This window comes from Dipodomys spectabilis, unplaced genomic scaffold, assembly GCF_019054845.1.
Source record: "Dipodomys spectabilis isolate Male_0828 unplaced genomic scaffold, ASM1905484v1 ptg000234l, whole genome shotgun sequence".
In the NCBI taxonomy this organism is placed as follows: Eukaryota; Metazoa; Chordata; class Mammalia; order Rodentia; family Heteromyidae; genus Dipodomys; species Dipodomys spectabilis.
This window is the reverse complement of record NW_024870911.1, coordinates 7,426,001-7,444,609: the sequence shown is the minus strand read 5'-3', so window position 1 is coordinate 7,444,609 and position 18,609 is coordinate 7,426,001. Positions and strand designations below refer to the sequence as shown.

General features: G+C 35.6%; 1 protein-coding gene and 1 pseudogene across 1 annotated transcript in view; one reads left to right on the top strand and one right to left on the bottom strand.

Moving 5' to 3' along the window:
* Positions 1-18,609, bottom strand: part of Tspan8 (tetraspanin 8) — a 31,057-nt gene that overhangs the window by 3,366 nt on the left and 9,082 nt on the right. Inside the window, exons 2-7 of the mRNA XM_042699027.1 lie at positions 17,148-17,210; positions 10,621-10,758; positions 9,971-10,045; positions 9,763-9,870; positions 5,570-5,704; positions 2,256-2,339 (exon numbers count right to left, since the gene is read on the bottom strand). Coding sequence (XP_042554961.1) covers positions 2,256-2,339; positions 5,570-5,704; positions 9,763-9,870; positions 9,971-10,045; positions 10,621-10,758; positions 17,148-17,210 — 603 coding nt within the window. The remainder of the gene's footprint in view (positions 1-2,255; positions 2,340-5,569; positions 5,705-9,762; positions 9,871-9,970; positions 10,046-10,620; positions 10,759-17,147; positions 17,211-18,609) is intronic.
* On the top strand, positions 14,376-14,603 carry LOC122124283 (annotated as a pseudogene).

Below are 18,609 nucleotides of genomic sequence, written 5' to 3'. Positions count from 1 at the left end.
CAGCTACTTATCATGTGTACACATAGTCTAGAAATCACATTTGATTTAACTAGTCTAACTCAAAATGTGGTTACATTTTATGACATTCCATATAAACTTCATACCTATAAATTACTATACTGTAGGATGGATTTTTGAAGCATTGCTTTGTATGGTCCATTAGAAGAAGCAATAAGCTATTAAATCATGCAACAACTACATAAAGTATACCCATTTCATAAAATATTGAAATGCACTGCTTCTTTCATAATCTTAGTTTCCACTAGAAGTATTTAGATTTGTGGCAACGCTTTTGGCTACTATGAGAGACATCAATCTCCCCACACAATTATGTCCTTGTTGTTCTGGGCTCTGTTCTCAAGAAGCCTTTTGAAATCATCTAATACTTGCAGCAGTCTTAGTCAACTATCTGAATTTGGGTCACACATAAAATTGAACACTTAACATGGGATTTCTCATTGGAATCCTGCTTTCCCAAACTTGTTTTATTGTTGTTTTGGATGTAGTGATTTTTGTTTGTTTAGATTTTTTGCATGTATGTCAATATTTGGGCTTGACTTCAGAGACTTGCATGTTCGCTTGGCTTTCTCATTCACACCTAGTGCTCTACCACTTGAGCCTTATAACCAATTTTTGCTGGTTAATTGGAGATAAGAGTCTCATAGATTTGTCTGTTCAGTATCTAAATATCTGTCCCAAGTACCTTGGATTATTCTCACAAGCTATAAACACACACCATGTTTCTTTGCTTAAAAAATATCATTTCTTGCTATGTAGCTCAGACTAGCCTTGTGTCACCAAACCCAAGTCCTAATAATATTTATTCACTTACTTATTTACTTATGGTGCTGGGGATCAGCACATTACCCATAATAAGCACCTGCTCTATTGCTGACCTATGTCCCCAGATTACATGCATAATCACTTAACTTCTACGTCACCAAGATATATACGCATGCTATGTGTTTACAAAAATATGAGTATATATATGTGATTCTTCACTCATCTCCATGGCTATTAGCTTGTATTTTTAAAGCAGTATAAATCAAGAACACAAAAGAAAGGAAGCAAGCAAAGAAAAGAAAGAGAGAGAGAAAGAGAAAGAAAGAGAGAGAAAGAAAGAAAGAGAGAGGGAGGGAGGAAGGAAGGAAGGAAGGAAAGGGGAGGGAGGGAGGAGAAGAGGGAGGAAGGAAGAAATAGAAAAGAAAGAAGGAAAGAAAGAAGGAAGAATGAAAGAAAAAAAGGATGGAAGGAATAGGAAAGAAGGAAGAAACATAAAAGGAAAGAAGGAAGGAAGAAACAAAGAAGAAAAGAAAGAATGAATGAAAGAAGAAAAGAAAGACGATAGATACTACAAAACACAGAATCAAGGAGACACTTGGGCTACAAAGACACAAGAGCCCAATTTGCCACTAAAGCTCCCTTTCCCTAATTTTCGGTTGAAAAAAATTCACCAGCAATCTGCATATCCATCTGAAACACAAAACGGTTTTAATCTCAACTGAAATTCCTATCTGGCAATGATGTGGCTCAAGTAAGAGGCAAAAAACTTCCAGAAAACTCAGGGACACCACACAGCAGTCTGTGAGAATGAAACAAGCATTACTAAGCTGAGCTGGCCATCCTTTAGAGGAATTAACCAAGGACAAATCTTACCTCACTCAAAATCTTGCTAATGTACAGAAGTAGGATTGTGAGATAATTTCAACTCACTTGGTATCTAAATTATCTAAATTCTGAGATAATTTTTAAAGTACTTATCTTAACCAGTTTCATTTCCTCTTCTTGGCAAATACTTTTAGGCTAAAAGTATCATTCAGGTACTAGAAAATCATGCCAAGAAAGTGTATCAGGTAAAAAAAAAATCCCATGTAGAATATTTTTAGCAACACCAATAATTAAAATGACAAGAGTAGTGCATAAGCATCATCAGAACTTCTCTGAACCATCAAGTGAGGTTCGAGTACTTATGGAAAGGGTATCTAAGACCAAAACCTGGGCCAAAATATACTGATTTTTTTTTCTCAATAGAGAGGTCATTCAAGAGCCTCAGTCCTGCTTATCTCATTAAACTGTAATACTTTTACTGTCTGATTCATGTTTGATTTAGGGAGATGCTAGGCCTTAAGCTATTTGTACCAAGTGCTTCTCTAATGCACCTCGGATGCTTTGTTTTAAGTTATTTTCCCATAAATATTTGTTAGAAGAATTACTGGATAAATAGTAGAAATCAATCATGAAAAATTATACTATACCTCAATAACTGCCAGTCCAAATGCTACTCCAATAATGATGATGATATATTTTTCAACTGCATCTTTAATCAAAGAAATGCATGTCTGTAAAGAAAAAATATACACAAAAGTGTTATCTTTAGGATGACATGGTCCCAAAAGAATTGTACTTATTACTTAACTTATGAAATGGTAACCTCTCTGTACAACACCTTAATAATGACAATAAAAGTACATTAAAAGTGTTACCTTTAATAAAATTCTGATCTCATATTAAAGCTTTTGTTCAATTTGGTTGATTTCTTAAGTATGACAAAAACAGACTCAACACAAAAGAATAGGCTGAGTCCTTCTACTCCTTGTTTTATCCTTGTTCTAAAAGTTCATCACCACTGTGTCTTCTCTATATAGTAAAAAAGCATCTGAGGAACTCAGCTACATAACAGCTTAATCTAGAATCTTTAATTATAAATAATAATGTGTTTTTCACCAATATCTTACATTTAAGAAGCAAAATTTTGCTTTGGTTACCTAATTACTGAAGCTATGGGTTGATCATTGTAAATACATTTCTCACCAAGATATCTAAAACTTATCATTTCTATAATTTAAAAATATGTAAACAATAATTTAATTCTAGACCTCATGCGTGGTACATGAGGGCTAAGGATTATACAAATTACACATTTTAGAGTTGATATCACTTTGACTATGGATTTTTTCTCAGGTTTATAATCCATAGGAGAGAGGCCCTAGTTTTAGATAATTACATTCTAAATTTTCATTTTTCAAGGACTTTTCAAAACCTTTTCCTAATATTTATTGGAGTTACCTTTACCTTTAAAAGAAGCAAATCATTGTGTCTGTCATTATGTTATTACTTGGGATAGGAAAAACTATTTAGAAAGATGCTTCTCTACCAGATTTTTAAAATTTTATACAATCTAGCATGCAATTCCAATTGCAAAACATTTCAAACCAATTCAAAAGATTCCAACAATTATAAACTGCAAGGTTAATTTTTAAAATAATACAAATACTAGCCAATGTGATAGTGCTATTGTTTATAATACCACAGACTATGTTACCCTGTGAGAGTCATTTATGTGTAAGAGGCTGACAAATGTGTCTACATGCTAGATAAAATAAAAGGTCTCTGTAAGACCAAGTCTTTTCCTTCATTCCTTGATATAATGGATTTCTCATTCACATCTGAGCCAAAGTAGTAAACATTTAAGATGATTGTGTTATTTACAGTTCACTATGAGATTAATGATTTTATCTACTGTCACATTTGTTATTTTTGAGTGATTTTCTCTCCTGTTACTTTTTATCTTGGCTGAAGAGAGAGGAAAAAATGTGAACTATGACCTCTCCTAATCTTTTATTTTTTCAGACTTCTTGCAAAGAACGCTGTAGATGAAAGCACTTTATGAATTTATGGCCTTTCTTTTAGGTAACATGGCAGCCAGCAGTCTAGATTCAGCTGAATTACGTATGTATTTGCTGGGAGTATCTTTTCTTAAGAGGTTTTTCAGATTCTATCTTGAGAAAGACACTTTTAAATGGAAACCTTAATAGGAGATAGGTGTCTATCTGCAAATGAGTTGCCAATTTCCTCATTATCCTAAGTAGAAATTACATGCCTTTGAACTATATTTATTTCACTTCTATCTTTTGTTTTGATTAAGTTAGATAGGCATAAGGGGAGTAGGGAAGAATATAAAGTGTAAGAATAGAACTTTTCTAGTGATACTGTTTTGACAGTAAAATAACACATCATCACTGAAGTCTAGAAAATAATTTCTGGCCCATGAGTTATTTTAAATATTAGTGATAGCAATGCTTCAGAACAGGCTTTTCAATTCTGATAAGATCAATGACAAAGTGATTAGTAGTAAGAAATTTTCCCTCAGATGTTTTATCTATTAAACTTAGTAGCATAGTAGTTTCTAAACCAAAGCAATGCCTGACCTAAACTAATCATTAACATTATAGAAATCAATTCATTATTGTAATAGCTTTTATGTGTCCCTCTCTAACTAAATTATAATCTCCTGAAGTATCTAGAAGTTTGTCTGATTCAAACAAGGAATGATAGAGTCAGAGTAGGCACTAAAGAATAATAGCAAATAAATGAAACACTAATGGCAGTTGTCATTTTGAGATATTTCTTCCAGGCAGAAGGAATAGGGCTTGAAAAAGCCCAAATATCCCATCCTATATAAAGACATATTCTGAGCTTCAGAGACTTCGTTAGATGGGGACTTAAGAAGTGTGTCTACTCCATCAAAACATAACCAGTAATTCACTAGATTGAAGTTGCCTAATTACTTTTCTCCATTCACTATTTTATCATCAGCTCTGTGAGTGTAGACATTGAACTCTATTCAAGGATATATCTCTAGTGGTTGAGAGAGGCCATATAAGAGGTGATCAATAAATATTTGATGAAGTAATCAAAAACAGAAATAAGAGAAGTACACATTGATATCCAGAAGTTACAAAAATGTGACATCTACAACATGTAAAAAGATAAGATTTGTCTTTTATTTATATTAACTTTAAATAGCCAAAGCTCTTTCTCTATTGCAACAAAACTGGGTAAACAGCTACATTTAACATCACCTAGACTCTAGGGCTCTGAATGACAAGCCCTTTCTTTTCACATATATTTTATGTACTCTTTTATGATATTTTTAGTATCTTTAAGTAGTTGTACAAAGAGATTTATCATTCAACATGTCAGTTTAGGAGGACAATGCATCTTGATCAATATAACTGCTTTCTTTTATCATTCTCCGTATGTATCCCATCTCCATCCAACCCTCAGTATTCCTAGTTTCATAGGCTAGGCACTGAATACTATGACTACATCTTCCCCTTCGTCATCTCTTCATTTGCATATTTCCTCCCCTTGACCTCCTCCACACACATCTCAAGGACCAGCAATGGCTCAAAGGGTGAACAGTGATACTCACAAGATACTATGTTGGGAATGAACTTTATAACTTGAGGGGGAAGGAAGTCAGGGGAAGGGGAATTGAAATGAAATGTACTTATTACCTTTCTTATGTAACTATAACCCCTTTGTACATCATCTTTACAATAAAAAATAAAATAAAGTTGGGTTTACATGATAGCAAACTCAGAAGAAAGGAAGTACTTCCATTATTTAATATCTACTTATCTTTTTTTAGCTAGACTTTTTTCTTCTTGAGTAATGTCTATCATGTTCATATCATGATTCCCATTTTACTTGCTGCATTTTAATTTTTTGTACATCCATTGTGAAAACAACAGAACCACGTGTTATTCTGAGATTTACTTCTCACCTGTTTGTAAACGTATTTTCCTTCATAAATTGTACAAGTATCAGTTGATGTATTTGGACATTCACATGAGGAAGAAATTTGTTGAAAATTATTTCCCCAGTCAGCAGCTCCATTGATCAAACCACAGCATTGAAGCTATTTGGTAGAAAGCAGAATGGAAAGCAGTTACTAAGAAGGCTTAAAACATTATTAATACACTGAATTACATTCTTCTAAATGTCATTATGAAAATGTTTCATATGTTAAGACAAAATGTAAATGACCTCACCCACTTCTCTGAACAGAGTAGCAACAACAAAGGAATTTTTTCACTTTAATGATGAAGAAAAAATTGGGCTCAATTGCCAAAATCTGAGAAAACTGAAAACAACAAACAAAACCTTACATGGTAAATTTAATGGCAAAAGCAGGAGCAGAGTCAGATGTATTTGTTTGGGATTTTAGCAAAGAAGTTACCAGAGAGTTCATTAGAACTGTTGCTCAGAAGAGATAACAAGTTTTAAAGATTAAAATTCCCATCCCACAATCAGGGGTCACTTTTAGTGGAAAGAAGGAAAAGGGTTGAGAGCCATTTCACAGACCAAAGAGAAAGCTTCTGTGACCTTGTTTGGGATTGAATTTTCCTGGTTATGTTCAAAATAGCAAGTAAAACGAAGGATGGAGCGCTTAGGAAAATGTCAGGAATAAACTGAAACACAACCAGACACTAAAGAATAGGGGAAGAGGACTTGTTGCCATTTTTGAGGATGTAAAACAAGGAAGTGATAAGCCAAATGACTCAAGGCATGTGGCACACAATATTATTAGATGGAAGTGAGAAAAGTCATTCTCCCACATCTTATTCCTAAATACTCGAAGTAGGGAAAAGACTCTTCATGCAGAAATGGTAGGAAATAATTGTGAAGAAAACAAAACCAGTACTTCAGGCCTTGATGCATTAAAATGCCAGAATACTGAAAGAACTTTAGCTTCATGGCTGAATGGTCATGTAAATTATGTTATTCAAACTTCAGGTGCCGTGGTTTATTCATCTCTAAAATACAAATAGTAACAGCTGCTAGTAGTAGAAATGAGAGAACTCATGGGAAGGAAGGAAGAGTTTAACTCAGAGTCTGATTTACAGAAAGCTCTTAATAATATCCATTAGCAGCTATAATTTTGTTTTTGTTGTTCACTTGTTGTTATTCTATTATGTTCTCACATGAACATGATCTTTTCATTGTTACCCATGATTTGTGTAAAGCCACAGTTAGTATCTGTTCAACACTAGTTATAGAGTCTAGGCTAGATAACAGAATGTATTTCGAAGTTTGTACAGAATGGATTTAAACTAACAAATTAGCTTAGGCAAATATAAAGTCTTGCGCTTTGGCCTAAAGACTGAATTTTACAAAAAAACAGTTTTAAAAAAACAATAAAATTCAAATAAAAAATGATATAAATCTCTCTGTCCCTCTCTCTTTCTTACTTTCTCTCTCTCACACATACACAAAAATCAGTTCATTATTGTAATACATAATATACATCTCGATATAATATACATAAAGATTGCTAACGAGGCATAGAAACATAAAAGAGAAGTGATAGGAAAACTAAAGTTTATCAACATATCTGTTCTCTACATTAGCAGTAGGAGAAATTAGGAAATTGCTCATATCTGTCAAAAGATTGTAACAGCTGGATGAAAAAGACTTTACATGGAGAATGTATAAAACATCTCCAAAATAAATATCTATCACCAAAAATGCAAAAGGGGAACATTCTAACATATGTTAACAGGGAATATGTGTGGAAATTCATTAAAATCTGAAGAGAAAACAAAACCACTCAGTATCTTCAATTTTTGTCCTGCGTCCTTGTGCTCTAGATCACCAGCATTTAGAATAAGATCCTTCCTCAAAAAAAAAATATATATAATGGAAGGAAGGAAAGAAAGGAGGGAGGGAGAGAGGAAGGGAGGGAAGGAGGCAAGGAGGAAGGAAACAAGGAAAGAAAAGAGGAAAGTTAAGAAAAACAAATGTAAATTTATAAGGAACTTCAGGCATAGAACTAAGAACATATCAAGGGAACTTGCTAAAAAATGAAGAACAGGAAGGGGAAGAAGAGGAGGAGGGGGAGAGGGAGGAGGAGGGGGAGGAGAAGGAGGAAGGGGAGGGGGAGGGGGAGGAGGAGGAGGAAATCATTTAGTATAACTCACATTTGGCAGTGAGACTTTAAATCCCAGGAACAATGTACAGCAAATGTGACTCTGGACCTAACCCAGAAGCCCAGTGATTATCTCTATTCCTTTTGTCCTAGGTCTGCTTATTGGGGAAGATAAAGGATGCTTGATACATCCTGTTTATAATCCAGGAGAGGAGGTAATCTAAGGATGCAGCTCCAGGGAAAATAGGAAGAGTTCAAAACACAGAGGAAGTTAAATGGGACTGACCCATATCAGGCTTTGGTTCTTGGAAATAATGCTTTAAGCAGAATTTCCATAAGTTGGAATCTATCCAAATAGAAACTGATGAATGTTCTGGGAAAAAAATAAATAAAATGTCATCTGATAAATAGCTGAAGAAACTAAGGATGTTTCCACTTGAAAAACAAACCTTGAGGGGTCAAATGACAGCCATTTTTTAAAAGAACAAGCTGCCACATGTAAATGTATCTATAGACTTTGTGTTTCTTCAAAATCCAAAATAAGTTAGAATTAAATTGCTTAAATTTTGGTAGGTTTTATTTCAAATGAGGAAAGAACCCATCAGTCATCAGACTTGAATATAAATGAGATGGGAAAAAATTGGTAAACTTTCAAATCTTCAATATTTCAGTGGTGAAAACCATGACTACAAAATACTTTGAAGAATTCCAAGTTAAGCTAGATGACCTATAAAATATAAAATCCAGGCACCTCTAAGAATCTGAGAAAGTCCATGATGTACCAGAACAAAATAGTGTATGTGGTTTACTATGAAGCAAATTCTGAATAAGAGGTATGGTGAAGAGGTGCTCCACAATATAATTATTTAAGTCAAGCTTTAGAGTACAGTATTCATTGAGAGTACACTCTAAGGATGGGAAACAATGGCTGCATGACAGAAAGACAACATTGCTCAAAGAACCTTGAATAGACAAACCTGGCTTCCAGTAGTATTTCCCTTAGGGAACAATGTCTAGTAATGTTTAAAAGATTGAGTAGGGGTCTTACTGCAGAATACCTCCATTGTCTCCTCATGCTTTGATTTAACTCTAAAGAAAAAAATACAGTGAAGAAAGGAGGGAAAGAGAGAGGAGAAGGGAGAGGGGAAGGAGGAAGGGGAAGGGGAGGAGGGAAGAGAGGGAAAAGGAGGAAGGTGGAAAGAAGGAGGAGGAGGAGGTTGTTCTCATGAAAACAAAATAATCTAGTCAGCTAGATCTGTATTCAAATTCCAACCTTATCACTGGTTCATTGTCATACTTCTCAAAATCCCAAGCCTTGTCTTTATAATAAAGTTTCTGGGGTTATTACCATCTATTATGAGTTGAGTATGGTTTCCCTAGTTCCTTATGCTGGAAATTTTGTTCCCAATGTAGTGGTTAAGGAACTTTTAAGAAGTAGGACATTTTGGAAGATAATTAGGTGACTGAGGTTTCATCTACATGAATAGATTATTATTATCTTAAGGAGTGTTGGTAGTAGGGGAGGAGTTTTACAAAAATGAGTTAGTGTTACCACTACCCAGGACCCTGTGCAGCTGCTGACGACATGCTTTTGAATCTTCAGAGCAGTGAACTGAATCAATCTGTTTCCTCATAAAGTACTCAGCATCAATATTTTATTATAGCAATGCAAAACAAGCTAGAGCATACCTCGTAGGGATGTTGTGAATATTAAACGAGCCACCCAATGTAAAAACTTGGTGAGAAGGTGAGAGAGAGGGAAAGGTAAAGAGAAAGAAAATGAGACAGCGACTCCTCAACAAACTGCCTTTATATAGTAAATTCTATATTAGAACAATTAGCTCTTTGGCCCAATTAAAATTTAATTTAATCTGATCTAAATATCTTCAGATTATAATTAGGAAATTGAAACACATTAAAATTATTTAGTTTTCCTTACTGCATTGTGACATCAAAATCTGCAAAAATGGATACAGTTGCTCATTCCTTATGGAATTAAATGAAAGAATTAGGTTCAGCTCCCCAAATGACCAATAAGTTCTAATTACCTCTTTCTGAAATGAACTCACTGCTTCCCGGAATTTTTTGCCATCCTCCCCTGATTCACTCAAAAGCTTTACATCTCTGTGGAGTGTTTCATTCAGCATTCGAACAGACTGAAAATTGAAAAACAAGGTTAAATCATTCACACCAGAAGGTAGTATTTCCATGTCTTAGGCTTTCCCCAAAAGTATGAAATATCATTTGTGTACATACCTCAGATTTGAAAGCAGCTCCTAGGATACCTGCTGCTATCTGCAGAAGCAGGATCAGGAGCAAGCTTATGAAAAACTAGAAGAAGAAAAAGGAGGGTATCTGTTATCTTCCATGCGATAGCAGCAGACATTTTGGCATTAACTTCCCTTTATGGTCTGGATTGTCCTATAGTAAAAGCATTAACCACAATTCTCATGCATCCCACCCTGCGTAACAAACTGCAGATTTGAGTTCCATTGTCACTAAGAAGCATTTGCCTCATATACTGATTAAAGAAAGTAGTGCCAGTAAAACTTTACTGATTAAGACTAATTTGAATTTATCTAGTATTAAAGGGAGATAAGTTGGAATCATACATGAATGTAATGAATATTATATTATATATTCTAATCTAAACCAAAATAAACCAAATCTAAGTAAGCTGTATTAACTTCTATAATCAAAGCCTCTGAACAGAAGTCAATGTCCTATCAATTTTAGGTGTCTTTTGATTGAAATTGGGGCAGGAAATAGCCCTCCAGAATTGAAATCTGAGTAGGAATAGGTTGGAGGGGAGCGTGATGAATGGGGTGACACTGATCAAGATGGATTACACTACTGAACTGACATGTTGGATTTGGGGGGGATGGAGTTTTGTCTGGAAAACCCACCAGGAGAAGCATACAGCGGCTTTCCTTCACAGCACCACAGCATCCCAGGAAACCCAGAATCATGATGATAGCACCCACAGCAATGAGGATATTCACGGCAACAAAGGGGTCGCCGCTAGAGTCCTCAGGAGTGAAGACCTGGAAATTAAAAAGAGCTTAATGATGTAAAAATTCCATTTCTTCATATTAATTTTCTTATTCTATAGGTATCTCTTAAGTGCCTACTATGGGACAGGCCCTGTTCTAGCACCGTGAAACACTTCCCTGATCTCAGAACAAAGCCACCAGTCACATAGTAGGCACACAAGAGAAGGCTTATTACTTCTAGATTATAAATGTGAGTATATCTGAGAACCCATGCTCTAACTTTAAATTCGTGAATTCCAAGAAAAAAAAAGTCAACCTTTATACCTAACATTTATCTGATAGTATGAAATTGTCATTGTAAAAGCTTTCTATTCCTGACACGGTACAAGGTAGGATGCCGGTAGAAATAGATTTTTAAAGTAGTTTTTATTTAAATCAAACTTTTAGGTATGGCATTTGATTCCAATTATCCTAAGAACACTCTTTTTTTGTTTATGACTTGAAGAATAAGCTGTATTTAATTAATTGCATGAAGATATATTCACAATTCAGATTTTATTGTTTATATATATATATATATTACCTAAATATACTGAAACCACCCTGGGGTTAGGCACACAGTGAGTAGATAATAATTGTTCCTGCTTGGCTTTGAAGGATTGTTTTTGTGCTTATTTGTAACTTCTAAATGTTTTCAAATGACCTGGTATAAAACTTGTGAAAGAAATATATGAAGATTATGCTTTTTTGGAAGAAGCTTAATATCTTTTAAAGCTGTTTTGAAAGTTGCTTTCACTTTTCTTGATGTGATTTTAGTCAAACTGTTTGTATTTGTACCTAATGTAGCACTATAGAACATGTGTAATTATTTTTAACTTGGGAGGAAAATGCCCAAATTCTTCAAATCACTCATAGATATAACATGGATAACCTCATAACCATTGTGGTGAGCAAAAAAATGCCATATTTTAAAGGGCAAACACGATGATGTATATGAAGTTCAAGAACAGGCAAATGTTCAGTGATAAAAATCAAAGCAGTGTTTGCCTTTGGGCAAAACAGGAAGGAAAGCAGGACTTGACTGTACAGGGACAGAGGAAGTTTTATCTTAATAATAATGCCTTGCATCTTGGCAAAAAAGAAATACAGTTCCTGATATTTCATATCGAGTCTCTCTTCTCATTCCCAGAAGGAGCAGTCCTCAAAAAGCTCTTTATTCTCTTTGCCTGTTAAGTAATGGGATATGGAAGATAACATCCCAAGGTCTTTTATTCAGTGCTTCTCCAAACAACCTAAATACCTTCATAATACTACCTACCCTCATTCTCCCACTCTCCCTCCATACACGGGCAGTTAAAGAATAAGCACTTGTAAAAAAATAAATTAAATTAAAGCAAAACATCCCCCCCCGCAAAAAAAAGAATAAGCACGTGTGCCTGCTATACAAGCTCTGTCTATGGAGCTGGCACTACGCAGGTGCTACTTCCTCTGTTCATTCAGAAACACTATCCAGAACCTTACAGCCTGGAGGTCACCTCTTAATTAATTAATTAATCGAATTAATGCCACGACAAATAATCTTTCTCCTTTAAAGGCATTTTTAAATTCAGCAATCAGTAGGAAGAAATAAACTGAAATTACTAAAGTCTTCAAACAAAGATCCATATTGTACTCAGAGTCCTAGTAGAGTTTGTAACTCTAGGACAGGCAGGTACACTCAGGCCAGTTTCTCATTTTTGAAAGGAAAGTGGGTCAGGTCTGTAAATTCTAAAGTTTCCTTTGTCTCCAGGAGTGTGTGCTTACAGATAATGTTTCAATTTACATATTTTGAAAGCTTGGTTCTAGTCTATGTATTTTTGTTTGGGGGATTCTTAAAAAAACCATTTGATGAAGATGGAAGGTAGGAAATAATAGTGTCAATAGGCATGACATTAGAGGGTCTGAAGATGTGGCCAAAAAGCACTTGGTTAATTATAGAATTGGTTAATTCTATAGACTCATCGGTAAACACACACAAAAAAACCCTAACACATCTCTAGCTGGGTTATAAGAAATTAAAATAGATATCTCAGAGCTGGAAATAATATAACAAATGCCTCTGAAGACTGAGTAGTCCAGTAGCACCTGGGCAGGTACTTCTGTGAGACTGTACCGGACAGTGAGTAAGTATGAATCATTGAGCCAAGTCCCACTCAACAAATGTCTATTCTTATTGAAGACTAAAATGGAAATTTGAGTTCAGATGTTTGTTCCAGCAGAGAAAGGGAAGACATTCAAAAGCTGTCTTGGGTAAACACTGAGTCTATGTGTATCTTAAGATGAGGGGAGATGGAGAAACATAGATTGCATGGTTTCCCTCATTTGTGGTACCTCTAAATCTAGAAGTAAATACACTGGATGGTAAAAGAAAAATAATACATTGGGTTATGAAGAATTATACAGGACACACAGTGATACAAAAGGAGGATATTCTTAGGAGAGGAATCCAAAGGAGTAACACCTATGTGCCTCTGATAATATAAAATAATATTTATTGAAATAAACTCCAGGAAATGGAAATGAAAGGGTTTGTTCTCTGTTGATGCTTTTGTTTTCCTTTCCTTTTGTCTTGTTTGTTCATATATCTGTTTGGGGGAGTATAAGGGGTTCACAGAACTGGGGAGACAAATGGTGAACAAATGCGCAGTGGTACTCACTAGACACTATGTTGAAAATGAACTATACAACTTGTGAGTGGGGATGGGATGGAAAAACTGGGAGTGAGGGAGGGGTAACACTGTTCATTATTCAAAAGGAACTGTACTCTATCTGACATAACTATAACTCCTGTGTACATTACCTTTATAATAATAAAATTACATGAAGAAAAAAAAGATGGAGGGATTTCTAAAAAGGAGTTTTGGGTTTGAAGGTTGAAGACTCAAAGATCCTCTGTGGATTAGAAAGAATCTCCAGGAAATGATGGTTACCCTTGTATTTTGCCTCATGGGAGTTTATTCTAAGAGAGTCTCACTAAGACGCTATTGAAGAAAGAAATGTCACCTCGGCATCATCCTTCTTTTCTGTGTTTAGGCTCATATTTTCCGTGGTAACACTGTTACTTTAGTTCTAACAATAAAATTTAGCTCTTCGTTTTTTGCCACCAACTTCAAATAAATATAAATCAAGCCAAATTCATATAAGGCAGCCTGGCTAAGAATATCTGGCATATTCTGACTTTTGTTCTGGATAATCAGCTGACAGCTGATTAAAAAAGATGCTGTCTAATTCCACTTCCCCCTCCCCCCAGCTATGGAGTTACGTCTGCTCAAAAATCGCTTTCACTATATTTGATGTCAGTATAACATGTGGAGAAGATGGGGACAAACAAGTCGTTTAAGGATTCAGGTGGACCTGTTGCAACAATGAGAAGTACAAAATGTCATGTCAAAACCAGCTTTACAATGTCGGTGGGGGGGAGGGGGGGTATGATTGGGTGGGGGGGAGGGGGGAGGCTGGGAAGGGAGGTCAAGGGTAAACAAAGGAGGAGGCTGCAATGCTTGGTAAGAAATGTATGCATTATCCTGCCCATGCAATTGTAACCCCTCTGTACAGTATGTTCTCAAATAAAATAAAATTAAATTAAAAAAAAAAAATGACGGTGGGTCTACACCCTCCATCCTGTCGGGATGCTTCAAAGCTTTATGAAAAATATCGGGTACCCCTGAAACCCTACTACATCCAGGTTTACCAGGAGATCTGGGTAGGGATGGGGTTGATGGGATCATCGTGTATAGGATCAGGAGTGCTGATAAAAGAAGTAAGGCTTTAAAAGGTTCCACTCCTGCGCCTTCTCATGGCCATCATTAGCTCCTCTGCACCAGGGGAAACGCCAGTCTGCCTGCACATTTGATCACGCTTTGTTAGCTGGAACAGGGAACATCGCTGTACATATACTTGTAGGAGACCACTTCTTACGTGGCATGAATAAAATGTGTCTGTGAGATGCAAAAAAATAATAACGGTGCTCTTTTAATTTGTTCAATGTGTGTAATTTAACAGACTAAACACTAAGCTTATTCATGACAAACACCGAGGAGGAAGAAAAGATCCACCAGAAATAAAATAATGAAATAAAACGCAGGTTAAACCCACATCTTAAAAAGACTGTTGATCTTTGTGCTTGATTATAAGCCATAGTCAGCCGTATGCACATTGTCATATACCATCCTCCTCAGGCTCAAACGTCACATCTCTAGGCCATCAGGCACCCAATTTCACTTATCAGTTTAAATAATAAATGAAATTCTAATGAACTGGAGTTTATTATCTACTATTTGCCACACCTGTCCCCCGCCCAGTTTCTCACCACGGTGAGTCAGTCCTAGAATGAGGAAACAACCAATTGTCCCTATGAGTCTCTGGCTTCTCCAGGGACACAAAGAAAGTTGAGAGGGGCAAGGGTGAAGAGATATTCATTTTCAGAAAAGCAAACCTCTTCAAGAAAGGAAAGAGAGCAGGCATTAGTTTGTTTATAATCTTTCTTTCCACTAGGTGGTATCAAAATGCAGCTAGCATTATTTACCATAGCTAAGATATGGAAGCAACCCAGATGCCCCTCAGTAGATGAGTGGATCAAGAAAATGTGGTATATATACACAATGGAATTCTATGCCTCCATCAGAAAGAATGACATTGCCCCATTTGTTAGGAAATGGAAAGGCTTGGAAAAAATTATATTAAGTGAAGTAAGCCAAAGAAACATAGGTCCCATGGTTTCCCTTATTTGCAATATCTAGTATATGTATGAGTCAAACAGAAAAGGTCAGATAATGTGATGTTAGGAAAATGAACCCTTAGATATGTATTTAAATGTTTTTTATTCTTTCATGCATTTGTTTCTAACACATTTATAAGATTATTTCTTTGTTGCTTTGTATGTCCCTCCCCCACAGTATAACCCCTGCTTTCACTATATTTGATGTCAGTATAATCTGTGGAGGAAAAGGGGAAAAACAAGTCATTTAAGGATACAGGAGGACCCGTTGCAACAATGAGAAGTACAAGCTGTCATGTCGAAAACGAACTTTACAACTTTGGTTGGGGGCAGGGAGGACTGGGTGGGGGGGCGGGGGAGGCTGGGAAGGGATGTGAAGGGTAAACAAAGGAGGAGGCTGCAATGCTTGATAAGAAATATACTCATTATCTTGCCCATGTAACTGTAACCCCTCTGTACAGTATGTTCACAAAATAAATAAATAAATAAATAAAATGCAGCTAGCTATACAATGATGTAGTACAGGTTAATAGAATTGGATTGTCTTCCTCACTCGCTTAATATTGTCTTTATAATATTTAAGTAGCAATCAAGATTCTTCTTGAGAGAGGAAAGGTTATGGCAATAAGTGTGATCCTGTGAAGAGTTCAATCAACTAAGAATAAATGGGCTGCTCTGCATAAAGAACAATAACATTCTAGTGGAGAGAAAGGTATGAGAGAGAGAGAGACAGAGAGACAGAGTCAGAGACAGAGACAGAGACACAGAGAGACAGGGAGAGACAGAGACAAAGAAGGAAGGAAGGGAGGGAAGAAGGAAGGAAGGAAAGGAAGGAAAGAAGGAAGGAAGGAAGGAAGGAAGAGGGGAAGGAAGGAAAGAAAGGATTAGAAGAAGAAAAGAAGCTAGATGATAGTGTCAGGCTATTACTCAACATGTCGAGCAATTACTCAACCCATTGAGGAACAACCCCACACACACACACACACACACACACACACACATCTCTTTCCCTTCCTTCTGTATTTGTGAGAGGAAGTTAGCATCATAGAATTTACATCATGTGGAGTTCCAAGGCTGGGTTCTATTAAGTAAATTTCTTCCAAACCTACTAAAGACTCTGCTTGGACATGTAAAGGTGTTTGGTGATGAGTGGAGGTGAGTGGAGGTTTGTTAATCTGACATAGGCAGTAAATTGTATATCCCCAGCTCCTTCCTTCAATGCCATTTGTGACAAATAAACACCAACTCTCTTTCCTCTTTGTTGCCATTAGAATCCAGATTCATATTCTTTTCTCCAACAGAACTTCCATCTATCTACATTCCTTTTGGACCAATCAAGATAGCACAGGTGATCTGTAGTCTCAAGCCAGACATCAGGCTAGCCTTAAATAGTGAAGGAGAGAAATTACTACTTCAGCTCTTTATGATTTCTGCTTTTATTGAGATATTACTAGTTTTCAAACACTACTTCCTCTTATTCTCCAGGACTATTTCATATCCAGCACAGTGCCAAACACATAATAAGAAATTTGATTCACTGAATTATAAACTCATATACCAATACAAATAATTTACACTAAGAAGTTAAGAAAATGCTGTAGAAATTATTATAATTATTGTCATATTATTATAAGAATTGAACTTATTTTGGCACAGAATAATTCACATTTATTTCTGTATTTACCTCTTTTGTATTTTTGCTTACTCGTAACCATATTGATATTCCCAGGATCAAGCAACCACATATCTGCAGGTAAAAAATAAAGATTGTTTAGAGTACAGCTAAAATTGATTAAAACACTAATTCCACATAATAACCCATTCTATCTGCTTGCAATGTTTTATCAATAACTATGCAATTACATCTGATAGATATATATGATACATGTCCAGTTATCGATAATCACTGAGACGTTCCACACTCACTTGTAAGTTTAGAAAGAACGACTATTTCTCATTCACAATCCCTCTGCAGATCTATAGATAAGCAGTTGTCTCTAGTGGGTGGGAAATGTTCTTTTCCATGATCTTATTCCAATCATTTGTTTTTATTAGTGACAATGTATACTTAGTACGTCCCTGCATTTGTCTCTAAGAAGCTATCTTATAAAGAAGGAAACAATAGACTAGTCACCAAATATTTAATTAAGAATCAAGAGGAAATAGAAGTTAGGCTAGACACTGAACAGTAGGACATTTGAAAAAAAAAAATGGAGTTAAGCACAAAGGTACATATTAACCAATACTTTTGAACCAAAATAAGCTCTTTTAAAAATAAGTTCTTTCAGATAGTAAAGCTTATCTGGAGAAAAGGAACAATGGAGAATAGTTCTTTAAGTTTTAAATTCCCTTAATGACTTTACCAGATTATTTAATTTGGACCAAGGCCAACACATAAAACATGAAACACATTTTACTTTAGTGTAAGGAAAACTCTTGCCTTTCAAGATTTTTTTTAAAAAGATATAGATTATGCCTTCAAAACAAATCAAAGATGCTTTATTAGAGAGGTATGTTGGGAGAAACTCAGGTAATATAGCAGATACAGAAGGCTATGGAGAACTTTCTAGATGTTTCTGCCCTTTCTGTGCTCTGACAAGGAAATGTCAGAGTCCGCCAAAACCCCAGTGACCTTGTAGTGTCCTTGTCATCATGCATGATTGAGACACAGGCTTGCAACCCCAGCAGCACTTTTCATAGTTTCTTACTAAGTTTGCAGTGGAAATAAAGTCAAAGGCTTTGTTAAGGCATATGGAGCACAATAAGTAGCCAAATGGCCATAGAATATGTGTTCTCTAAGAAAACTCTATGGCCGTCTAGGTCTGAACTATCTAAATTCATTTTGAATAAGGAAATTAAATCCTGAGAGGTTATAGTTGCATCATGAAAATCCATGACAACTTTTAACCAATCCACCCCCAATACATGCTTCAACTTCTACAAAACAATTGAAATCATTCTAAAATAATTGAACCCAAAAGCTTTTACCAGTCATGAAATAACATATGCAATTTAATGATCTTACACACTGAACATGAAGCTAAAACAATTCTGGAGTTGAAAATTCCCCTCCTCTACATTCCCCTCCTCTCAACTAAAACCTAATATCATTTGCAAATGGAGATAAAAGCTCATATCAGCAGTTC